We start from the raw sequence: 25,000 nt of genomic DNA on the forward strand, positions 1-25,000 counted from the left end.
TTTAAAGCCCGTTGAAGCGGCGCTGACACTGTCATCTGGACCTTGACCCGTTTGGGGCCCATTGACGTCCATTATATGGAGAAATGTGTTCATCAAAAACATTAATTTCTTTTCCACTGAAGAAAGAAAGACATGGACATCTTGGAGGACATCGGGGTGAGGAAATCATCAGCAAAAGTTTTTTAAAAAGTGAACTAATCCTTTAACACGCACACAACAATGACTTAAAAACACTAACAACAGGAGCATCATACAATGTGTTCCTCTGTAAATGCTTTCTTTCTTCTACCTCTCTACGGTTTAGAGTTCACTGCAATATATGTTGAATGAATCAGACATGATGCGGTATGCTTTAATACTTTATGTTTTTGGAGTAATTCCAAAGTACACACATTAGTCTACACACCATCCACCGATACAGACACAGGATCAGCTGTGGTTGGTCCAATTGTTTTAATACCATTTAATTTTTAGATTCGAAATATTCCATTACAATATTACTGTAGAAATGTGGCAAAATTCAGTTTTGTATTATGTTATTGTTTTGAACCCTTTAAGTGTCACCCCCCCCCCCTTTTGTTTTTTAATAGATATGAAAATGCAGATTCCGAACTTAAATGGTTGTAATTCAAGAATGCATTGGAATATAGATGTAAGATTGGTCTTGTTTTAAAGAAGACATTTGTCAGATTTTTGTAGAAGAGAAATAAATTAAGCGAAAGCGAAACAGAAAAAAGTTATAGAAGTTTGAGTTTATGAAAATGTACAATGTAAATTTTTTTATTATTCATATTTTATATTAAAAATATTTGTCAAAACCTGGTGGACTCTAAAACTGCAAAAAAATCAAAGCCAAAAATCTGAACAAGTTGTGTTTCAAATGTTAGGTTGATATCTTAAAAAATGAGCTTTCAGTGAGATTTAGTTTGTGCGCAGTACCACACTTCTCCACTAGTGGACATCACTGCCCATATAAGGGCGCCTCCATTTCCATATGTTGTTTTTCTTTATATTTAAAACATTTTCAGACCTTTTTTCTAAAAGAATTGAATGGATGCTATCTTTTGAACTCTTGGCATGAAAACAAACTGAGGTTTCTACCATTCTTTCATGATTTTTCATGTTCATCACTATTTCAAAATAAAGGTCTGAACACGCCTTAGGAGTATGAACATATTCTTGTTGCAAATTGATAAATTACAGCTCCTCTGTAATGTATTTTGAAAATCAGTCACCAAATATGTAAACTAGAGATTGTAAGCTTTCAAATGATAAGTTTGTCAAGATTAGTTTAGGTTTAGTATAGGATATTACTGTTTTAAATATGTAATGACTTTGGGCCCACCGGTGACACTTTTAAGTTTAACAGTTCTGAGATCAGTGTGTGAGCGTGTGCAGATTGGTCTGTAGATACACAGTTGTGGTGGTTGTTGTGTCGAAGTGAAAAAAGAGTTAATGTAATTTGAAAGATGTCGTCATTGAATGCATTTTGTGCCAAAGCAATGATAAGATCCACAGTTTAACCCACACACACTTCTGTTGTGCTCACTGTGTGAAGAGTGAAGAAACAGTGACCTAAGTGTTGAGAAATGTGTCCTAGCGCCTGAAGTATTTATCATTGTTAGGTCATATTAACAAATGAAACCTTATTGTAAAGTGTTAGCAGATTTACTTGAGTCTCGTGGAAGTTGGTTCATGTCTCAAACCTCTCGTGGTTGTGTTTGTGTGTTTGTGCCGAGTCTGTACAGTGAAAACAACAGCGTTTAGAAATACATTCACAAGCATTTCAGAACCAAACTGAGCTCAAGTAAACATTTACACACAACTGGAAAAAAACTGACAGTGTTATAAAAGATACCAAAGGCAATTTAGCAAAAATACACAATATTCTTTGGCAAAACAAATTGAAACCAAGCAAGGCAACTGTGTTTACGATATTAAACTCAAATCACGATTACAGATTCAACGATTGAATGTGCAGAACTCTCTCTCCAGCAGACCAGTACCGTGGTGTACGCATGAGATTACTATGGTACTTTGGCATATTCATGTACTTAAGATTGTTACTCAACTCTTACTCAATGTGTTAGGCTAAAAGATGTTGCAACCATGTTTACCACAGTATTCTGACTTCACAGCACATATATATTGATTGTTGTTTGAATCCAGGAAGTAATTCTGCGGCTATCACTTGATTTTAAGCATTTTGCATTGAGTTCAGGGAGACCGGGGCAAGTTGTCACATGGCAAATATGCGTTGAGTCAAAAGTGCATATACACCATTGCTTGTTTTGTTCATTTTATTTTGATATTATTACATATTTCTCTGTCAGCTGTTTTTTTTTTTACTTATCGGTAACACTTTACAATAAGGTTCATTAGTTAACATTAGTAAATGTATTAACGACATGAACTAATCATGAGAAAATACTGTATTTGTTAATAAAAATACAGCTGTTCATTGTTAGTTCACAGTGCATTAGCAAGATTTTAATAACAGAATGCAAAAAGTGGCTGAGTTTAGAATTAATTATAGTTTGTATCTAGTTTGTAATTATAATCTGGTACAATAGGAGAAAGTGGGAGATATAATAATCATAATTTTTTCTCAGGTCCTGCGTCAAACATTGTTAACATTAACAAAGATGAATAAATGCTGTATAAGTGCAGCTCATTATTAGTTTATGCTAACTAATGTAGTTAACTAATGTTAACTAACGAACCTTATTGTAAAGTGTTACCCAAGTGTGACAACATGCCCCACTATAGATACAGTAGAGCAACACCTTAGTGTTTGATTCCCAGGGAATGCATGAACTGATCAAATGTAAACATTGCATGCAATGTAAGCCTATAAGCATCTGCCAAATGCATAAATGTAAATTATTTTTTTCATGGTGACTCAACACAGAAATATTCACTGGTTTGGAAAGTGTGACAACTTGCCCCGGGTAGTCCCGCACAAGCAACAGACGACCAGCCTTAAAGGGAGAGACTGTCGGATATCTGAACACAGGAGATATGGAAGACGAGAAGATGTAAACCGAACTAACCATCCTCTTTGGAGATGTTCAGTCTGACTTCTATACGGGAAACGTACTTTATATCCGGCCGACTGTCCGGTCTCCATACAGACATTTTTGTTCAATATGGTTTCAAGCAATAAAACAAACAATAAAAGGCAACAGAACATCAATTACATGACAAGGCAAAATGATACAGTGCATTTCTCACGTAATAGTGCATTCAAAAGAGTAGTTTTCCCTGTTTCATGAGTGATTAACTAAGAGTTCATGTTCAACTTCATACATCTGGCCCTCATGTTTTCAGACGACGTATTAGAAAATGAAATGTTTATATATATATATATGTTGAATGATTGTGAAGCAGACACATTACGTTATTAAACGTTTACAGAAATCGTTTATGTACAATGTGTTTAGAAATTGCTTTGGAAGGTTTAGTGTCTTTAGGAAAAGTTGTTTTTTTATAGCAGAAAATAGGCTTTTTTTTCCATTTAAAGAATTAACTTTAAATATACATTCTTTCTAAATATTCCTAAATTCTCAACATGCAAGTTATTAATCCAGGGTGTATTCAAAAATTGTAAACTTGAGAGAAAGTGATATTTTATATGTCTTATGTACTTGAAGTGAATTTCCTAACCATGGTATTCATTTAGGGAATATTGTGATGGATATTAAGTAAACCTGGTGTAAAGACATTTTGAAATTCACATGCTGTCGTGAAATACATTCACAATGAACACGGACGACACTTTTCAAAGGGATCCTTCATCCAAAATCTCTCATTATTTACTCCTCGCCCCCATGTTTATCAGCAACTACTTACATTTCACTATAGCTTCATATAACTTCAGAAGGCAAGTCAAATAAACAACAAAAAATGCCTGTAGAACTTATACACCTTCTACAATGCAATGCAAGTCGCTTTGGATAAAAGCATCTGCCAAATGCATCCATGTAAATGTACGCTTATGTGTAGTTTTGGCCTTTTTGGAGCTTGACAGATGCTTGTATTTTTCGTTGCACAGACGCAAACAACTCGTACAGTTCGGAGCGACACAACAGTGAGTAAACCATGGCAGGACGTTTGGGTTATTTTTGGGTGAACGATCCCTTTAAAGGATTAGATCACTTCAGAATAAAACATTTCCTGATAATTTACTCTCCCGCACGTCATCCAAGATGTCTTCCTTTTTCTTCAGTGGAACAGAAATGCAGGTTTGTGAGGAACACACTCCAGATGTTCTCCATATAGTGACTTCAATGGTCCAGCGGGTCGAAGGTCCAGATGTGAGTTTCAGCTTCAAAGTCTCGATCCAGCCGAGGAATAAGAGTCTTATCTAGACACACCAGCGGACATTTTATATAGAAATACACATTTATACACTTTTAACCACTAATGCTGGTCTTGCACTCGCTGCGATGCGCCACACATTACGTCATCAGGTTGAAAGGTCACGCGTGTTCCGGTTCAGAAATGTAGAGTAGCACGAAAAACTCCATCTCATTTTCTCCTCCAAATTCAATATCGTCCGACAGCGTTGTTTTACCTTTTATTTATTTAATTGTTATTTTGTAAATGGCGTTTGACTCAGTCTTTGCATGTTCACTTTGAGAACACTTGGTCTGTTCTTCCGCCTACGCTTGACCTTTCAACTTGATTACGTAATGTGTGATGCATCCAACACGATCTCATGAAAGTGCGTACCTATCTATACCACGAATGTTATTTCTCATGCATTTATACGCCAAAAAAGTTTTTTGCGTGCATATGCTACGCACTGAAAACCCTTGGGTAGGATTAGGGGTGGGGAGTGCGTGCGTATTACACGCCATAAAGTGTATCATATGTACGCAAAAACTATTTTTGGCGTATAAATGGCACGAGAAATAACATTCGTGGTATAGATAGATACGCACTTTCATGAGATCGGGCTGGACACATCACAGCTAGTGGAAGACGAGCATTTGTGGTTAAAAAAGTATATAAATGTGTATTTTGTTATAAAGTTGGCTGCCATTGAAGTCCATTATATGGAGAAAAAATCTGGAATGTTTTCCTCAAAAACCTTCATTTCTGAAGAAAACTGAAGAAAGAAAGACATGAGCATCTTGGACGAGTAAATTAACAGGACATTTTAATTCTGAAGTGAACTTATCATTTAACTAGTGAGATGCAAATCCAGAAAATGTTCTTAAAGATGAAAATGCACCACATGTGAGACGATAAACACGTGTCTCTCGTCCATCCTGACGTCCACCCGACGGAGAAAGCTCCCAGAAGTCGTTTCCAGCGTTTGCCGTCTCCACCTGGAGCTGTGTAAGTGAAACACTGCTTCTTAAGCACACAGGTGCTCACAAATACAGTCTAGCCAACACAGTCTCATGAAAGTGCGTATCTATAGCACAAATTTTATTTCTCATGCCATTTATACGCCAAAAATTGTTTTTGCATGCATATGATACGCACTGTAAACCTTGGGAAGGATTAGGGGTTGAGTCGCTGAGTCCTGCGTATCATATGCACGAAAAAACTATTTTTGGCGTATAAATGGCATGAGAAATAAAATTTGTGCTATAGATACACATCTTCATGAGATCGTGCGCTGGTCGTAACGACGTCCCGTGTGGTTTCAATGTTCGTAAAGATGAAAATGCACCACATGTGAAACGATAAACACGCGTCTCTCATCCATCCTGACGTTAACCTGACGGATAAAGCTCCCAGAAGTCGTTTCCAGCGCTCAAACTTTTGCCGTCTCCACCGTAAAGATGAGAATACACCACGTGTGAAACGATAAAGACTGTTCCGGTGTCTCTCATCCAGCTTTGCGTCAACCTGATGGATAAAGCTCCCAGAAGTCATTTTCACTTTCTTCCGCTCGTGGAGTTGTGCTTGTGAGTGAAACTGCTTTTTAAACACGCAGGTTTCCTCAAATACAGTCTAACGCTGGTTTGTAAAGACTTCCTGCGTAGTTTTCACTTGGGTCCGGTCCAGCCTCGGTCTCCGTAAGCGCCGTCTCCGGTGGCCGAATGAGGTGACGGGACACACAGATCGGAGTCCGTGTCCGACTCGCCCTCCGCGATGTACGGCCTCACTTTAGCGCAGCGCGGCACGCCGCTAAAATAAGCGTTGTTCAGAAAGTCCAGGTTTTCTTTGGACTGCGAGATGCTGAATCCGCTGAAGGAGCGTTCGAGTTCCTCGTGATCCACCGAAGGGATCGATACGGACGTGTCGCTCTCGGCTCCGGCTTGGGAAAGGCGCCCGTCTTCGCGGGAATGATGTGCACGAGATCCTCCGTTGTGTCCGGCGGACGAGCGCTCGTGTGCCGGAGGCGGAGGGATACGCACTAGCGAACCGGGATCGGGGATCGGACCGGGATCAGGGATGGTTTGTGGATGCCGGGACGTGGATGGAGGACAGTGGTGATTGATGGTCGGCGGGTCGAAGTTCTTCTGTCCTGCTGAGCTGTTGGACCGGATGATTTTGGTGATGGATCCGCTCTTCACCATGTGCTCCACCGGACTGTGGTACGGAGGCGCCGGGTCGGGCTCCTTAGAGGCGAAGTAGGCGTCCGTCTCGGACTGCGGGATTCCCATGCGCTGGATGTAGATGTTCACCAGGAAATCCAGCTTTCTCTCCATTGACATCACCTGCAGAAGAGGAAGATCTCATCATCTTATTATGACATTATCTTAATAAAACAAACAATACATCTCAGAGAGTCAGGATCTCAGAGACAAGCCCCTTTCACACAGAGATTCCAGAAAATACACGGATAATGTGTCCCGGGATCGTTTGATTTTGGTTCATTCACACTGCCAGTGATTTTCCAGGATCTGTGAGTGCGTTCACACTCATCCTGGTAAGATCACGTAAAGACACGTGACGTCAGGATGAGACGTGTAACGTACGCGGCAAAAACATGCACACGAACGCATCGCGTGCCGTTCCACAAGCTGGCGAGCGCTCTCAGCTTCCGCGCGGATAGTTAGGAGCTTCTGGTCTCTGCTTCCTTCCAGTTTGCAGACATTTTTTCGTTCTTTCTTTGTTGATGACGAACACAAACTTTCTAGAGTCGCGCGATGGCACGTGCGTCATCACTACAACACACCCCTTACGGTATTGATCCTGGCTTTTGTTCACACAGGGCACGTTCTGGGACTGATCCCGGTAATGTTACTAGGTCCCCAACCTGGGATCGATGCCGGCATCGATCCCGGGATGTGTTTGCATTCACACAGAAGGCACTCTGGCAATTTCCCGGCAAATTCCCGGGACCAACGCGCTGTGTGAAAGGGGCTAAGACAGATAAAATTATGAATAACCATTTGAAATGTATTCCTTTCTGAACAATCTTTCTTCTGATGAGCGTTCGCCAAGCTATAATAAGACCATACAGGTTGACTCGAAACCCTGATTAGTTCAGTGTACATGATTGATTGTGATGTACCTGTTTCTCCACTTTCCCGAGTCGCCCCATCATGCTGGGATCCTCCGGCAGTTCTCCGTCGGTGGTTCCTTTAGGACGATCCTTGTCCGTTATCGGAGCGCCTCGGCCAACAATCTGATCCACTCTAACAATCAATCAAAGAGAGGAAACATCTTGATAATTCACGAGTTTTTCCTGCAAACATCGGTTATAGGGGAAAATATGTGAACCAGCGATACATGGACAAAAAAACTTTTTTTTTGATATAATCACCAATTGTTAAGTACACTAGATTTGATTTTTTTTCAAATTGCATCAAACAAACATCTTTCCATTACATGTTCATTGTTAGTAACCCAAAGTTTAATAACAACGATATTCATATCAAAGAAACTATAAACCATGTATTCTGTCTTGAAGCACAAAGCATTGTGGGATATAAGTGAATGCATGCAGAGGGAGGGATATGATAATAATGAGTGGGCGTGTCCACAAACAGATCGACAAACATGATTGGACAGAAAGAGTCAGGCCCTCCAGACAGACGTTTTCTGTTGATATTTGCCATTTTTGAACAATGTGTCAACATGAAATCACATCTTTAGCTGCGTATTACATGTTTAATGAGCATCAGTTTGACACATTATCCAAAGTTTCAGATGATGTACTACACTAGCAGGGGTGCGTCTGATCTGAGACACTAGATACGGTTTTCAGAAATCAAATCACTTCCAATTTGCTCCAAATAGTCCTTTTTAAAACAGCACTGCATGTGCTCAGCAGACCGCTGGGAATCAAGCATGCCCTGCCGAGACCGTATGAAGAAAATTGCACTTGCGAAAGAATAAAATAGTGCATCATGTGGCATGCCTGAAGTAACGCCATGCCGACATGCATTAGCAACAACAGCGACGCTAAATGAAATAAAACCATTTTTGGACGTGTGCATCTCCATTTGCTGCTTCTTACTGCCGTAACGCTTCATTTCCAAACAGCGGTGCAGGCAAACTAGCTTAACCAGTTTTAGTTCAGCTACATGACTAGTAACTCGCCGAAACGTGACATTTGTTCCCCTGCTTTTCTCTCACCGAAGCGTCTCTTGTGATTAGTTCAGTCACAACAAACAAAGGTCATGAAGTCAATTAAGAGTTGATTACCAGAAGCTGCCGGGAGCGCTTGGGCCGTTTCAACACTAATAGACTGGGTTATTTAGGATAAGAGCCACTCTTAGAAGAAAAGGTTCTGGTTAGGTTCCGTCATATACAGTGTGGAATCTTTCAGGGGTTCCGTGATGTGTAATTAGTTTTAATTAATGACTTTTTTATAAATTAAGCAGCTCGTACAGAAGTGGCCCAAAGTGATGTCCGATCTTCACCCTTTATTTAGACCCCGTTTACAAATGACATGGTTAATTTAAAAAAAACTAAGACATTTCCCTTCGTTTACACAGAGAATTTGCCTCTGAAAACGATTCTTTCTAGAAACTCCGGCCAGAGTGGAGATTTTGGAAAACTTTATTTGCACGTAAACACGTTTTAGGCAGCCGACGTCACCATAGATGTCTATTTAAGGCTAGATGTCTTTCGGCGGATTCTCTAACGTCATCACCGGCGGCCATCTTGTCTCAGGCAAGCGATCTGGCGGGCTCTGTGGTTCCTGATGTACGGTGAGTGATCTGCATGAACACAAATCCTCTTATCTCGCTGAAATCTTGACGGATTTACAAACGGTTTGGTTTCTTACAAACGTTATTCACGTGGTTATAATTCGAAATGCTGGAAAGTCCTTTGTTATAATTATTCATATGTATGCAGTGTCATAACTACATCTCTGACGTTTATAACAAAGCAACCCGTTTGAAAATCGGTAGAAAATTGAGCAAGTTATGGTTATTTACAAAAGTACCATTAAAACACAATGTTACGAGTGAGGGAGCTGACTGTGACAAGATGGCCGCCAGGTGCGGACGTCGACCTCCATTGGCCAGCAGCGCGGACGAGATATCTAGCCTTTATTATGTATATCTATGATGGTGATCTGCATTCAGAGCAGCAGTCGCATTTATGGCTATCGCTAATAATAACAAGGCTTTCTGAATTACACGTATAGCCCAAGTTTAGTGTTTTGTTCTTCCCTCACACTTTAAGGAATATATTTGATATTTTTTGTAGTTTAATCAAAACAAATATATAATATAAGCCATTTATTGCCCTTTAGAGCCTTAAATAGAGCCTTTCCCCCCTAAGAGTGGCGCGTGTGGTCCCTGATCACTGAAGCTCAGCCTCTACTAGCCATGTAGTCTGAAGCAGAAGCAGGTTTCTTCACTTGTCTCTGGATGGAGATCTGGCGATGCAGTCTGGGGCGTCCTAACCTAGAAGTCAACTGGGGCGACTCTTTGTTTCCTTTGGTTGAACGCTTCTTTTGGCGAGGGGTGCTGGGACCCGGAGGACCCGAAGGACCAGGAGGACCCAATATCATATCTAACCTGGCAAAGCAAATAGAGTAGAGGACAGCACAATGCAGAGTGACGTGACACGGACCGGCGCAGACGTCAGGACCCTCGGCGGGACACGGGGACAAACACAAACCAACAACAACAAGCCCAGAGATTCCCAGAAAACACAATCCAGACAGACCTTATTCACAGCAGCGCCATCGCGAATGGGAATGAAAGCGAGGCTGTGAGGGACCGACATGCATCTCTTCAATGCTGAACTGTTGTTTAATGTGTTCTGCTCATGAAACACTGGAAACATATAAATAATAATAATAATAGTAAGTAATCTAGGAGCTTTATACCATTGGAAACACAGCGAGTCTATTCCTCACATCCTCACGTTCTCACCGGCGCCGGCGCTGCTCTCAATAAGGTCTATTACCGCTGATATCAGCGATCGACGTGTGGTGAGAGTATGCCATTAATGTTCCCTAAATATAATAGCAGCAATATATTTACATATGTGAAATCATATTCAGAAGGATTCCCCAAAAATAAGATGTGACTGAAGTACTGGAATATGTTTAAATGCACTGAGAAGTGAGTTAACTAAATGTTCTTGGACTCTACACAGTTTTCACTAATATTTTGAATTAGTTTAAATTTTTATATTTTCTGTTTTTATTGTAATTTAGTTCGTTTTAATAATTTTGTTGTGTGTTTTACCATTTTTATTAATATTTTCAAAAATATATATTTATATTGGTTTTTATTATTAATAATACATAAATTAATATATATTATATTTTTTATTATTATTTTTATTTCAGTATTTAGTTATTTTAGTTAAAATAAAAATGGGAAATATTGCATTGGTTTTCAATATTATAGTTTTTGTCAATATTTTGAATTACGGTAGTTTTTATTTGTATATTTCCTGTTTTCATTTTCATTTTATTTAATAATTTTTTTAAATTAATTTTTATTTAAGTTTTTGTTTTAGTTACTTAAAGATAAACTAAATAAAAAAAGTTTGGCCTGGTTTTCAGTATTATAGTTTTCACTGATATTCTAGATTAGTTTTCACTTTTTTACAACCAAACTTTCATTTAATGATTGAAAAAATAATAATAATAAAATAATAATAATAATAATAATTATATATATATATATATATATATCAGAAAATCTTACATATTTATATATGTTCTCTAACAAAATATAAAAATATATGTTCACTACATCATGAATGTAGGTAGATTTTTTGTTGTTGTTGATTTCTGAATCATGAATATCACATTTTCTCTGAAAGTAGTGATTTAAAAATTACAAAATTTTATTTTCTTGTAAATAAATAAAACAAGAAAATACAATTTCAATCTTTCTACTTCAAAATGTCATGTTTAATTAAATGCATTACTTGTTCTTTGTAAATATTTGAGAAACTTATTTAGCAATTTCTGTGAAATCCTACAGCATTTTCTTTCAAATGGACATGCATTTTCAATTATTTTTGAATAAATTAATAGATTTAATGTATTAAATAAATAATACATATGCTGCTCTGAACTGCTAAAATATCATGATATTACATGTCAATAAATGAAAATGCAGATAATGCACTGAAGTGACGTGTTGGTGTTGTATATGTACATATTCTGACAGATATGAAAACAGTGAGAGACATTTAGGAAACTAAGCCATGCAAAACACAGAAGAACAACACTATACGGTGTGTGTGTGTGTGTGTGAGCGGTCACTGAAGCGGCGAGGTGTCTCTTGCCTGGACTGCAGGTTTTTAATCCTCGCCAGCATGTCGAGATGTCCGGCTGAATATTGCTCGATGACGTCCATCACGTCGTACGGCCGGAGACTCTCTTTAAACTTGCGCTTGGACACCATGAACCTCATGATGCTGCGGGACAAAGAGTTCACACACATCATCACCCGGAAACACTCTGAACACACACACATGGGGGAGTCCGGCCCAGGGTCATATTTCACAACAAAAACTAAGAAATAAGAAAAAAAAAAATTTCTTTCTAGGACCCAGTGTTATACGTTGTATTAATTGTCACTAGTATTTGGACATTTTTTTTTTTTTTTGTAAATAATTTTGTTGTGTGTTTTGCCATTTTTTATTAAATAAGTCTAGTTTATTATTTATTAATTTTTTATATTTAATTTTTTTCAGTTCAAATAAAAATAAGAAATGTTGCCTTGATTTTCAATGTTATAGTTTTTGTTAATATTCTGAATTTTATTATTAAATTTTAGTGAAAGTTTTTCTGTGTTTTTAAAACATGTCTATATATTTATTTTATTTTTATTTTAGTTATTTTAGATAAAATAAATACAAATGAGTTTAGCTTGGTTTTCCACATTATAGTTTTCACTAAAACTTTTTTATACTTCCTGTTTTCATTTAAAAATTTTAGCTTAAGTTTGCATACTTTTGTTGTTTGTGCGGTCATTTTAATTAGTTTTTATTATTTATTTTAAACATGTCTATATTTTTCAATCATTTTTATTTCAGTTTTAGTTCTAGTAATTTTAGTTTGGGTTAAATAAAAAAACAGAGAAATTACTTTGGTTTTAATTTTTTCACTATTATAGTTTTTATTAATATTTTTAATTAGATTCATTTTTATATTTTATGTTTTTTTATCACAATAATGTTGTTGTGTTTTTTATTTTTATTAGTTTTAACAAAAATAGTTTGTTATAGTTTTAATAATTGTATTTATTATTTTATTAAACTAAATAAAAATGAGACATTTTCAATATTGTAGGTTTCACTAAAATTCTCAATTAGTTAATTTTTTTTATTGTTTTCATTTTAATTTTAGTTAAAGTTTTAATAATTTTGATGTGTTTAGTCATTTTAATTTTACTATTATATTTTTTTTATATGTCTAGCCTATATCATCAACCTTTTATTTTAGTTTCAGTTTAAGTTATTTTAGTTCAAGTCAAACTAAATAAAAATTAGAAATGTTGCCTTGAAAAAATTCAAGTAAATGTTATTTTTATGGGTTTACACCATTGATTTTGCAGTAAAATATGACCTGAACATCTGTTTTTCGTGAGATTTAGTCCTGAACCGAGTCCAAGACACTGCTATATATATATTTTTCGTTTGATACGGACCTTTAATATTCAAATATCACATGCATAAGCGTCGCTGGCATGATCTGAGCAATGAAAGTGTGAATGTAACGAAGGATTCAAAAGACTGAATGTAACTTACATTCAGGAAAGAGTTAATGAGGTAATATTATGTGATGCAGACTTCTAGTATTATCAATAATATTACACGTGTGATGGAGCATTACAGTCCCGTGAGTGATGCTGCCTGTCTCATCTTTGCTTACCACACGGCCCTGATGGTAACTTTTAGTCCCGGCGTTAAATCCTGAGGGACAAACTCACAATGGCAGCTCTTATTGTCATCAACAATGTCTTCTCCGGGAAGGCTGGCTTCTAAAAGACACAACACGGAGGACAGGAGGACTCTAGAGTTAGTGCACAGACCCCTAACCCTGCATTCATCTCCACTGAGCCTGAACCCGTCCACTAGCTCAGCTATGCCGTTCATCAGGCGTGAACCGGTGCATCATGGGAAATATGAGACAACCGTGGCCCAAAATACACCAGCCATACAGTCAGTGACCCCAAAACACACCTGGACAGAGTTAAACTGAGGAACATCAATGCATCAGATATGATAACGCATCAAATCAAGCATTTCATTTCTATTAAAGATGGTTTTACACTGGCTGATCTTTTTATGTTTTTGAAAGAAGTCTCTTCTGCTCACCAATAATCCATTTATTTGATCAAAAATAGCAGTTTTCTATGTGAATATATAGTAAAGTGTAATTTATTCCTGTGATCAAAGCTGAATTTATCATCATTACTCCAGTCTTCAGTGTCACATGATCCTTCAGAAATCAGAAATTATTATCAATGATGAAAACGGTTCATATTTGTGTGGAAACTGTGATACATTATTATTCAAACGTTTGGGGTCAGTAAGATTAAAAATAAATAAATAAATAGAAATCAATACTTTTATTCAACAAGGATGCATAAATTGATCATAAGTGAGACATTTATAAAGTTACAAAAGATTCGATTTCAATAAATGCATTTCTTTTGAACTTTCTATTCATCAAAGAATCCTTAAAAATAATGTTTCCACAAAAAACAACAAAAAACTTTTTCAACATTAATAATAAAAGGACCATTATTAATAACCGAGCAACATAACTGATAATAATTGAGCATCAGATCATCATATTATACTGATTTCTGGAGGATCATGTGACACTGAAGACTGGAGTAATGATGATAAATTCAGCTTTGATCACAGGAATAAATTACACTTTACTATATATTCACAAAGAAAACTGTTATTTTAAACTTGAATAATATTTTTACTGTATTTTTTTAATCAAATAAATGCAGTCTTGGTGAGCAGAGGAGCTTTCAAAAGCATTAAAAAAATCGTAATTATTCCAAATAGATGGACAACTCAAAATATGTGTGTTTGTTATACGTTAGTGTGTTCCTATCACTGAGCAACAAAGTCGGTTCTGATAAAAATGCACAGAATCAAACACTTGATTTGATATTTTGTGTCGAATGACATTCAGACGTGTGTAAGCGTGACTTAAAGTCCAAACACATTGTTGTGTACAAGCATACAGTAAACTACGCCATATCATTTAACTAATATTTCTTCAGCGGATTCATTTTGGATTCAGAGAAAATCCATTTAGTAAAGCAGCTCAGTCAAAAAACATTATGTGACCCTGGATCACAAAACCAGTCACATGGGTTAATTTTATGAAATTGAGATTTATACATCACATGAAAGCTGAATAAATAATCTTTCCATTGATGTGTGGTTTGTTAGGATAGGACAATATTTGGTCAAAACACAACTATTGAAAATCTGGAATCTGAGGAGCAAAAAAATGTAAACATTGAGAAAATCTAGATTAAACTTGGATGTAAAGTACACTGTTGATATATCAGTGCTGGACTTCATAACTACATTGAGTTTTCTACAGCGGTTCTCAACTGGTTTTATGGTGCAAGTTTTAACCCGACACAATACCAAACCTGTAACCAGTATTAAATGTAATACGGATCATTTTCTTTCTGTCAAGACCCACCAGTTGAGAACAACGGAGTCATTATCACTAACTAACTAGTTTCTTGTCTCCGTGCAAAACGCTGATTTCTTCTGTGATTTTGGGCCACAGTGTCTTTCTCCCGTGTTCCCGTTCATTAGCACAGAACATCTGGAGCCGGGCAGGTGCGTACACATACATCTACCTGTGCTTATTATGCCAGATAAACCACAGAGCCTCAAGACAACGGTCCCTGAGTGAATAATGATGCGCTGAGATGGGTTTATTGAGGTGGACTATAGTTGTTCCTCAGCTCTGTGGTGTTCAGGTTTCTCCTCAAGACTAGCTAGTGTTCCTCACATGCAGTACAGGAGCAAAGTTAGCAGCCATCAACTAGCACTAGCTCTGGGGTCGGTAAAACGGGCTAATCTCTGTGATAATCTCTTACTGATTAACCCTTCCATCGCTGCGGTCGTTTGGGGAGGAGAGATGGTAATAAAGGCTGGTTACAAACACAACAAATCTGCTTTACATCTAGAAACGTCAAGGAACAATGCTCATAATAATGAAAGAAAAAATGCATTTAGATTTTTTTCTGAAACTAGTACATTCTCTGAGGGTGAAAAGTTCTAAAGTTATTCTTTTGTTGTGCAGTTATGCTTCAATCCTTCCAATAAATCATTCACCATCAGAGAAATGACACACACTGTATGATGTGAAATGTTCAAGTACTCAAAGAGTGTCAGTGTTTAAATACAATGAAATGACATTCAAGTGAATTCTGCACACTCACAAGTTTTCACTTACGTTTTGATATATGTGTGAACAACATCAAGTATGAATGCTATTCTTAATATTGATATATATTAAAATATATGCTAACCATCTAATATCAATGACGGCAAGATCTCATCATCATCATTACTAGTACAGCATAAGTTGCAATGCTAAAGCTTCTAAACAAGTAATATAATGTTACTATTAAAGAAAGTCATCACTGATAAAAGAACATTAATGAAACACAAATATTTGAACATTAATTATCACAAAATATCTTAGATCCAGTCTGGAGCTCAGTGTAAAAACATGTGCAATGTGAACTGTAGTGTTTCTGTAATCTATCATGTGCTTTGATTGGATTTTAATGTAAATTTCTTCAATTTTAATTATTGCTTTAAATCTGTTACTGCTAAAATGGTAAAACTGTAGCCAGATCACAATAATTTTGCATAGATTCATGTTTTAGGACATTAAATATATTTCACAAGCTATGGGACTTTAGTAACATAATTATTGACCATTAGTGGCACCTTTTTGTAAATATATATATATAAAAATGCCAAACTAATTAAAAAAGATTTCATATTATAGAGAGCAAAAACAATAAATAAAAACATCATGCTAACTGTTTTCAAAGCAATGCGAACATGCAAACATTTCAACGGGAATAACGCATCAGATTTTCAACGAATACTTCTGGAAAAGAGAAAGCTCAGTGGACAGTCCAGCATTTAAAGCAAGATTTCACAGACTGGCATATATCATCAGACCGCTGTGATGAACTCAATACTCAAGTGCCAAACAAATCACATTTGAATCAGTTTCCTCTATTAAACGAGCTGTGGAGATATGAAGCTCACTACTGTAGCGCCCTCTAGGGGTATTTTCATAAAATTTGGTGCATCTCTTCAGATTGTCCTGGCGTTATTGCGCACCAAAATTTGTTAAGTTTGCACACTGCGTTTACACGAAACAGGGTTATTAGTCAATGTGGGCTATGCATGAAAATTTAACCTGTAAAACAAAAGATGATTAAAAATTCCCTGAATAACTTTTTTGGTAAGAAATGTTGAAAGTAAATCACAACAAATGTCTACTGTATGTCGAGGTTGAAAAATTAGGGGGGTAGTTCACCCAAAAATGAATATTCTGTCATCATTTACTCACCCTCAAGTTGTTTCAAACCAGTATGAATTTCTTTCTAAAAAAAAGAAGATATTTTGAAGATTATGGGTAACCAAACAGTTGATGAACCCCACTGACGTCCATAGTATGGTGGGAAAATACAATGTGTCCCATCAACTGTAGTTCACCCAAAGCTACAGGGTGAGTATTTTGATTAATTGATCAATTAATTGATGATATAATTTGTATTTTTGTCTGAACCATCTCTCTTTAACAATATTATTCATGATGTTGACTACAGAGAGTATCTGAAGCTCTCCTTTGAGTCTCTTTAAATTCATCCTGGCGGTCCTGAGAGATATGCAGTCAAATAAGAATGGAAAATCTTATTTACTGTAGCTTTAAATGGGTACATATACATATATAAATATATATATACACACACATACACTTTGAATGAAACCCAATTAAAGCACATAAGGACTAGTGAAGTTAATATTCAGAACAACAGCATGCACGTGTGATACTGTGTGTCTACTAATATATACTAATATCAAATAATTCAATGCAATTCTATTTAGCCCAAACCAAACTCAGAGCATATTTGCAGACTGGCAGTTGAAGCGGGTTAGTTTGATTGAATATAGGAGCTCGACCCGTCTGGATCGCCTGACCTGGAGAGTTCCTGTGTCTCAAATCTTCCTCTTGCATCTCAATGAGCACTTTAGCATCAGCATCCAACATAGAGACGGAGAGGACAGCATCAGGATCCACATTCAGCAGAAAAAATGAGGGGAAAATCATAAACGCACACATGGATTACAACGGTCGTCCTTTCCACAAGCTGCGGCTGTCCGTGTTTTTATCAGGTTCCAGAGCTGACGACTAATGATCGAACAATATACTTAATCATCTGAAGTTGTACATTCTCAAACGTCCACTTGAAACGAATCATTGCATTTGCACTTTGTGGAAAGTATAACCAAAGCATAAATTTTCATAAATTATATTTCAATATTCCAACAAACACAGTCGATTCAAGCCAAATGTTATGATTGGTATGTAAAATAATATATATTTATGCCATCATTCATGTCATGAAATCCTATACTGTATTCATACCAATCATAAAACTAGTTATCTTGAATATTAATACATTATTACAAATGGTAGCTAATCAAATAAATAGCACAAGAATATTCGTTTCACAGTTTCTCCACAAAAACATTGGCAGCAAATGCAACACTCGATTATATATGATAAACTTGCACTAATAACACCGACAGAAAGAAGTACACTGATCACACTGACATCTCATGCAATGGCACAACAGAAACACGGAACAAAAATCCTGATGTGTGGAACTAGATTCTATCTGGATTATATGAATTTAATCTAGTTTCTGTCTTCACACTTTCTCTTTTTTTTTAGAGGATTCTTCTAAAAATCTCAATGCAACTCATTCAAGCCTAATAAAGTCCCTTTGTATTTTGTGCATCCAAGAGCACGTCCAATCTACTTGAATGGGGGAATCTGCGCGTCACACACACATTTAACTCGTTCCCCGCCAGTGTTTAAAAAAATTAAAAAGTTGCCAGCATTTTTGATAATTTACATAAAAATGTCATGGCCCCCAGAATATTTTGTTGCATGAATATCTGAGCATGCAATATATCAAAAGAGATCACCTCTGCTTTTTTATTTTATTCTAGCTTCATGCATTCTTGAAAACACTTAAAAAGTGGAAAAGTTTCAGACAAAAAGAAACAAGTTGAGAAATCTAATTATTTTTAAAGATTACAACGTGTATAAGCAATACTTCATCGTTTGTTTCTCCTATTTTGCCTGTGTTTTGATCAGGAGATTATGCACTCTTTTAAATGATGCATATAACAGTGAAAACACGGAAAGCCGGAAAATTCTGCCAATGGCGAGGAAAAAGTTAAATTACACATTTGTGCCCATAAATGTTGTTTCTTACGTTAATATAGTGTTAAAAAGTGTTTATTTAGATGGCGGGCCATATTGTGCACTGCACTTTCTGCATTCATAAGTAATGTGTTTGTATATCTAAAGTCTTTGATGCCTAACCAGTTTAAAAAGATCTCAAAAACAAGACCAGGCACTAGTTTTTAATTCTCCGACATTTTATCCAATGCAACTTCAAGTACACAAACTCTAAAAAAGTGTTCAGTTCACTTACTTTAAAAAATGGCTTACTTAAAGCCATTGCCTTAAAATTATTAGGTAAATAAACGTAATACTTAATCGAAAAAATTTAACTTGAAATTCCACATTACTTAATTTTTTTGATTAAGCATGAAGTTTATTAATCATTTTTAAAGCACAGGTTTCCTCAATTTTAAGCTTTAAGTAAAAATAATAATAATTTTTTACAGTGCCGCTGTATGAGTCTACAACTGTGATGACTGTCAAATGAGTCGGATAGACCCATACGAACATATATACGAGATCTTCTTCACTGACTAACTACAACAACCAAACATGACCAAAGCGTACAGATGCAGAAGTGCACAGGACCGGGTCGGTTCGCCTCACCTTCTGAGTTCTGGCGGGACGCGGCCCCTTTAAAGCGGAAGGCTTGTCTGGCCCGACTGGACTGGCCGAAGCTGAGGCTCTTGGGGACTTTAGACGGGCTGTCCTCCATGCTGGTGGCACTGGGAGAGCGGCGGAGCGGCTGCTGGCCCAGAGGAGAGTTCTTCCCTTTACTCGCAGAGTTCCTCGGGCTGGAGAACACGCGCTCCTTCAGACTCACTTTCTGACTGTATAAGGGTTTAAAAGTTACATTTACATTTATGCATTTGACAGACGCCAAAGAGACTTACATTGCATTTCAAGCTACACATTTACATTCTTATCAGTCCTTGCTTTCCCTGGGAATCGAACCCGCCAAGGTTTCCACTTACACATTCTGATGTTGATTGATATTTTTATGATTGCAGGGCTGTGTTTATTTGATCAAATGTCCTGAATATATCTGAAAAAGGTCTTAACACACGTATAATTGTCTAATTTTCCATTGCATCACCACTTTGAGTGTGCATTATTTTTTTCCAATTCAACAGCGTGTGTTTTTCTCACATGCTAAAAATGCATATATTTACACTAAAAAAATATTCAGGCCTAAATTTGAGATTTATGCATTTAGAATGCATATAAAATTCCCATCCGTTTAGACTACTTTTAACATAAATAAACTTGATGCATATTCAGGTCAAGATTTCTGCACTTAAAAATCATTGCACATTTTATTTTTAACTATATGCATATATTTGATTTTGTTGAAATAATCATATTTTCAAACTCATTTATTCAGATTAGAATCAGCATAAATGTGTTATAAGTTCAACATGTACAGCATGTTAAAATGGATTTATTGATGATGAATATATAAAACACACAATATAAAACAGTCAGTGTATTAGTATTGTTACAGAAATCTGACCGGTTTCATTTATGAATGATTGACAAAAATGCATCACATTTGTTTTTACGTTAAAACTGTGTAATCCCAACGAATGGAAACTTTATATGCAAATTAAATACATAATAAATGCATAAAATAAACCGTAATTTTGGCCTAAATATTTTTTGAGTGTATGATAATTTAAAGGAAAGTTGTAAATTTAGCGTTGTGTATTTGCAGTTGTATTAAGTACATTCCTACAAAAATGATTACTAATAAAGTACAATCAATCAGTTGTTCATATTCATATCTGCATTACATAATGTTTGTTAATGAAGGTGATTATGAAGTGTTTCCCTGAGGGAAGGAGCAGGAGTTTGCTTTGTTGAAATGTGGGCGGATATATTGATGTGCATAAACGCTACACACCTGTCTGCACACACACTCAAGGTCACACTAATATACACACACACACGCAAACAATGTGTTCATTGATGTGGACGTGCATCGGTACCGGTAAAATATTTGCACACAAACAACATCTCTAAAACACATCCTGCGCTGACAGAACTGATGACACTGACATGATGCATGCAAAGGAAAACATTAAATATGACGAAACACTGTTTTGTGGTGTCTGAGAAATATGATTTTTACTCACCCCGGAGAGGCTTCGGCTTCCTTCCTGTGTTGGGACACAAAATCATACTTTTGAATGAACAAACTGAACACGTTACCATTTTGAACTATATCCTAATAAATATTAGGGGGATCATGACATGTTTTTTAAACTTATTTTAATATGTTCTTTGAGTAATATGCACATGTATTTGCCCGTGTGACGTCACAGATCCTGCAATATCCAAACAAGATGTTTATGGAGCTTGATTAAATAAATGCTTAGTTTATAATGAGTTTTTAGCTCTGAAACTTGCATGTTTTAATGGAATAAAGATCTCTTATTGTCACGTTTTGGGTTTTGTTTCTTGTTCCTGTTTCTTGTCTGTCATGTGATCCCCTGTTCTAGTCATGTGATCCCTTGTCTGTTGTGTCATTGGTTCATTGCTTAATTGTTCTCAAGTGTTCATTTTATTCACTCTCAGATCAAGATCATGCTCCACTCGTCACCATGATGTAACGATCCTAAAACCAACATTAACAGAAATTCCTCTAAATTAGCATAACACAACATTAATCACTAAATCTCCCACTTAACATTAATATTGCACACAAAAAAAACATAATATTACACTTAATTTGAGCATTTACTCTTCCTTTCGAGTGCCGTCTGCAAAGCATGCTGGGAAATAGACATCCCAGCCGTTTCAGTGAAACTTCAGTTCGTCTAAATGAAAATAAATAATTTCATAAAACTCAAAACAATGAAACACTTCAGTTTACTGAAAATATATCAGTTCTGTGAACTTGAAAGAAAAAGAAAGTGCTAAATACTCATAAAAGTTCATTTGACTGAACTAATTAGTTTAATTTAAGTTTGTTCTACTCAATATAATGAGTCTATATAATATATTAGTTTCACCTTTTAAGTTGAATTACTGAAATAAAGGAACTTTTGCACCATATTTAAGGCCCCGTTTACACGATGGGAAAACGCAGATATTTCTCTGCGTTTTGGCCTGTCATTTACATGAAAACGCCGTTTTTATCCCAGAAAACGATCATTTCTAAAAACTCCGGCCAAAGTGGAGATTTCTGAAAACGCCGGTTATATGTTGTCGTGTCAACTGGGAGAAACGGGGTTTTAGGTTCTCTCTTGTCGATTCTGAGGATTCTGATTGGCTTGCATGGCTTTATCCTTCTCCCTACACTGCCGCCCATAGGTTTAGCATAGTTATAAAGGCGCTCGACGGCGTATTTATGCGGGTTGTGTGCACGATGTTATTATTGAAAACGGAGGGGGAGAAATATTCGTTTCTCTAAATACCCGGCTATGTGTAAATGTGGCCTAAATTTTTCCAGTTTCACCTGTAAAAGTGTCATGATTTGGGTTTTGTTTCTTGTTCCTGTTTCTTGTCTGTCATGTGATCCCTTGTCTGTTGTGTCATTGGTTCATTGTTTAATTGTTCACAAGTGTTCCTTGCTAGTCATTAGTCTTGTATTTAAGCCCTCATGTTTGCCAAGTAACGTTCATAGTCCACTGGAGGCAAGCTTGTGGAGAACCCAAGTGCAGTTTATTAACACAACAATCCAAAAAAACACACAAGATCAAACATAACACAAAAGCATGGCATGAAACTAGAAACAAGAACATAGACGTGAGGCTTACAACCAGCGATTATACAAAACAATACTAGTCAAAGACACGGGGCAAACATGAGGGCTTAAATACACAAGACTAATGACTAGACAAGGAACACCTGTGAACAATTAAGCAATGAACCAATGACACAACAGACAAGGGATCACATGACTAGAACAGGGGATCACATGACTAGAACAGGGGATCACATGACAGACAAGAAACAGGAACAAGAAACAAAACCCAAATCGTGACACTTTTACAGATGAAACTGGAAAAATGAGAATATGGTGCAAAAGTTCATTTATTTCAGTAATTCAACTTAAAAGGTCAAACTAATATATTATATAGACTCATTACATGCAAAGTGAGATATTTCAAGCCTTTATTTGTTATATTTTGATGATTATGGCTTACAGCTTATGGAAACCTCAAATTCAAAAGTAGAATATTGTGGAAAGGTTTTCATAAGCTGTAAGCCATAATCATCAAAATTATAACAAATAAAGTCTTGAAATATCTCACTTTGCATGTAATGAGTCTATATAATATATTAGTTTCACCTTTTAAGTTGAATTACTGAAATAAATGAACTTTTGCACCATATTCAAATTTTTCGCATGTCAAAAGATGAAGGCAAATTTGATTTCTCATGTCATGACCCCTTTAATATGTATTAATTTAGCTTGAGATGCCACAATTCACTTCATAAACACATAATTTATCTGAGAGAATCAAAAATAAAAGTGCATTTTAAAAACATGGCATTGTCCGTTACCTGAAGGAGAGGCCGGATTTGCTCTTGAGGTTCCTCAGGAGATCGAGCTGGTTCAGCGGAGGGATGAGTCTGGAAAACACACAGGAGCTGTTGGCACACACTCGGTGTGTGAAGAGGAAATGCTGCGCAATGCTAATGTAAATCTGGAAGCTTCTTTGGACAGAAGAATCGACAGAAAACTAACAAGGTTATTAATAAATATAGCCGACTGCCGACTGTGAACTTAAATTAAAGAGGGACAGAGAGAGAAATGCACATGAATATCACGGCTAGAATCCATTGTGATGAACCGTTTTAAAGGTAGGGTAGGCAGGATTTTCCTAAAAAACCTTTTTCCCAAATTTGTTGAAACTGTCTTTATATACCAATACATAATTAAAATGTAAGCACTCTGAAAAAGAGAGTATACAAATCGAGTGTCTGTAGTCCTCTCAGGGCTGCAATAAACACAGCTGCTTATCTCCATTCATTCCCACCCGCTGCCTTCTGGGCCCCACCCCCTGCCTTCTGGGCCCCACCCCCTCCCTTCTGGGCCCCACCCCCTGCCTTCTGGGCTCCTTCCAAAGCCACGCCCCCAAAACACATGAACGCAGGAACGGCAGGGGTGGTAGCCATGGTAACGAGGGAGAGTGACAGTCGCCCAGCCAATCATTTCATTCGTCCCGAATGGAGATAAGCAGCTGTGTTTATTGCAGCCCTGAGAGGACTACAGACACTCGATTTGTATACTCTCTTTTTCAGAGTGCTTACATTTTAATTATGTATTGGTATATAAAGACAGTTTAAACAAATGTGTGAAAAAGTTTTTTAGACAAATCCTGCCTACCCTGCCTTTAATTTGAGCATTTACTCTCCCTTCCGAATGCCATCGGCAAAGCATGCTGGGAAAAAGACATCCCAGCCGTTTCAGTGAAACTTAAGTTCGTCTAAATTAAAATAAATAATTTCATAAAACTCAAAACAATGAAACATTTCAGTTTACTTAAAATATATCAGTTCTGTGAACTTGAAAGAAAAAGAAAGTGCTAAATACTCATAAAAGTTCATTTGACTGAACTAATTTAAGTTTGTCTTACTCAAACCAATTAAGTATTTTGAGCGTTCGGGTTTACAGCTTATTAGATATGTGATATCAAAGCATGACGTATGATGTATAAATATGCCATCCGCAGGTATAGATGAAGTGTGTGTGTGTGTGTGTGTGGACGGCACTGTTAACCTTCACTATCTGCACAAAACAGCCTGAAAGGTCAGTGAGCCGATCGATGTGGAGACGTCTGAAGAGATCTCATCTGACAGAGGAATGCTGGGATACAGAGAGAACCAGAGTGTGTGAAGAGGTGTGTGTACCTGTACATGGGCACAGACACGGTCCGCTCGTAGTAGTCCCACGTCGAGTGCAGATCCGTGCGATTCAGGTTTGTGGCGTAAAACCTCCAGGCAGCCTGAGAGATCACAGTCATGTTACTATAAAACATACTTTACAGGAATAATAATTAAAATTCATACAGGTTTGAAATTGATACAATGGTTTTCATTAAGGAATGTTTCATTATATATTTGCAAAACTGAGAAAAAATGGATTGTGTTTAC

General features: G+C 36.7%; 1 protein-coding gene across 3 annotated transcripts in view; it reads right to left on the minus strand.

Annotated features, from left to right (window-relative positions):
- Nucleotides 1-5,146: 5,146 nt before the first annotated feature.
- Nucleotides 5,147-25,000, minus strand: part of kcnq2b (potassium voltage-gated channel, KQT-like subfamily, member 2b) — a gene marked incomplete at both ends in the record, with an annotated part of 54,945 nt that continues 35,091 nt past the window's right edge. The window contains 10 exons of one of the 3 annotated variants that reach the window (XM_079628932.1): nucleotides 6,006-6,680; nucleotides 7,481-7,604; nucleotides 11,680-11,811; nucleotides 13,271-13,379; nucleotides 15,486-15,503; nucleotides 17,617-17,664; nucleotides 19,502-19,725; nucleotides 21,031-21,054; nucleotides 23,408-23,476; nucleotides 24,758-24,852. In XM_079628932.1, coding sequence (XP_079485058.1) covers nucleotides 6,006-6,680; nucleotides 7,481-7,604; nucleotides 11,680-11,811; nucleotides 13,271-13,379; nucleotides 15,486-15,503; nucleotides 17,617-17,664; nucleotides 19,502-19,725; nucleotides 21,031-21,054; nucleotides 23,408-23,476; nucleotides 24,758-24,852 — 1,518 coding nt within the window. Of the gene's footprint in view, nucleotides 6,681-7,480; nucleotides 7,605-11,679; nucleotides 11,812-13,270; nucleotides 13,380-15,485; nucleotides 15,504-17,616; nucleotides 17,665-19,501; nucleotides 19,726-21,030; nucleotides 21,055-23,407; nucleotides 23,477-24,757; nucleotides 24,853-25,000 lie in introns of all 3 variants that reach the window. The other 2 variants (XM_079628930.1, XM_079628931.1) reach the window with 2 other exon arrangements.

The sequence above is a fragment of the Phoxinus phoxinus genome, assembly GCF_949152265.1.
Source record: "Phoxinus phoxinus genome assembly, chromosome: 11".
NCBI lineage: Eukaryota > Metazoa > Chordata > Actinopteri > Cypriniformes > Leuciscidae > Phoxinus > Phoxinus phoxinus.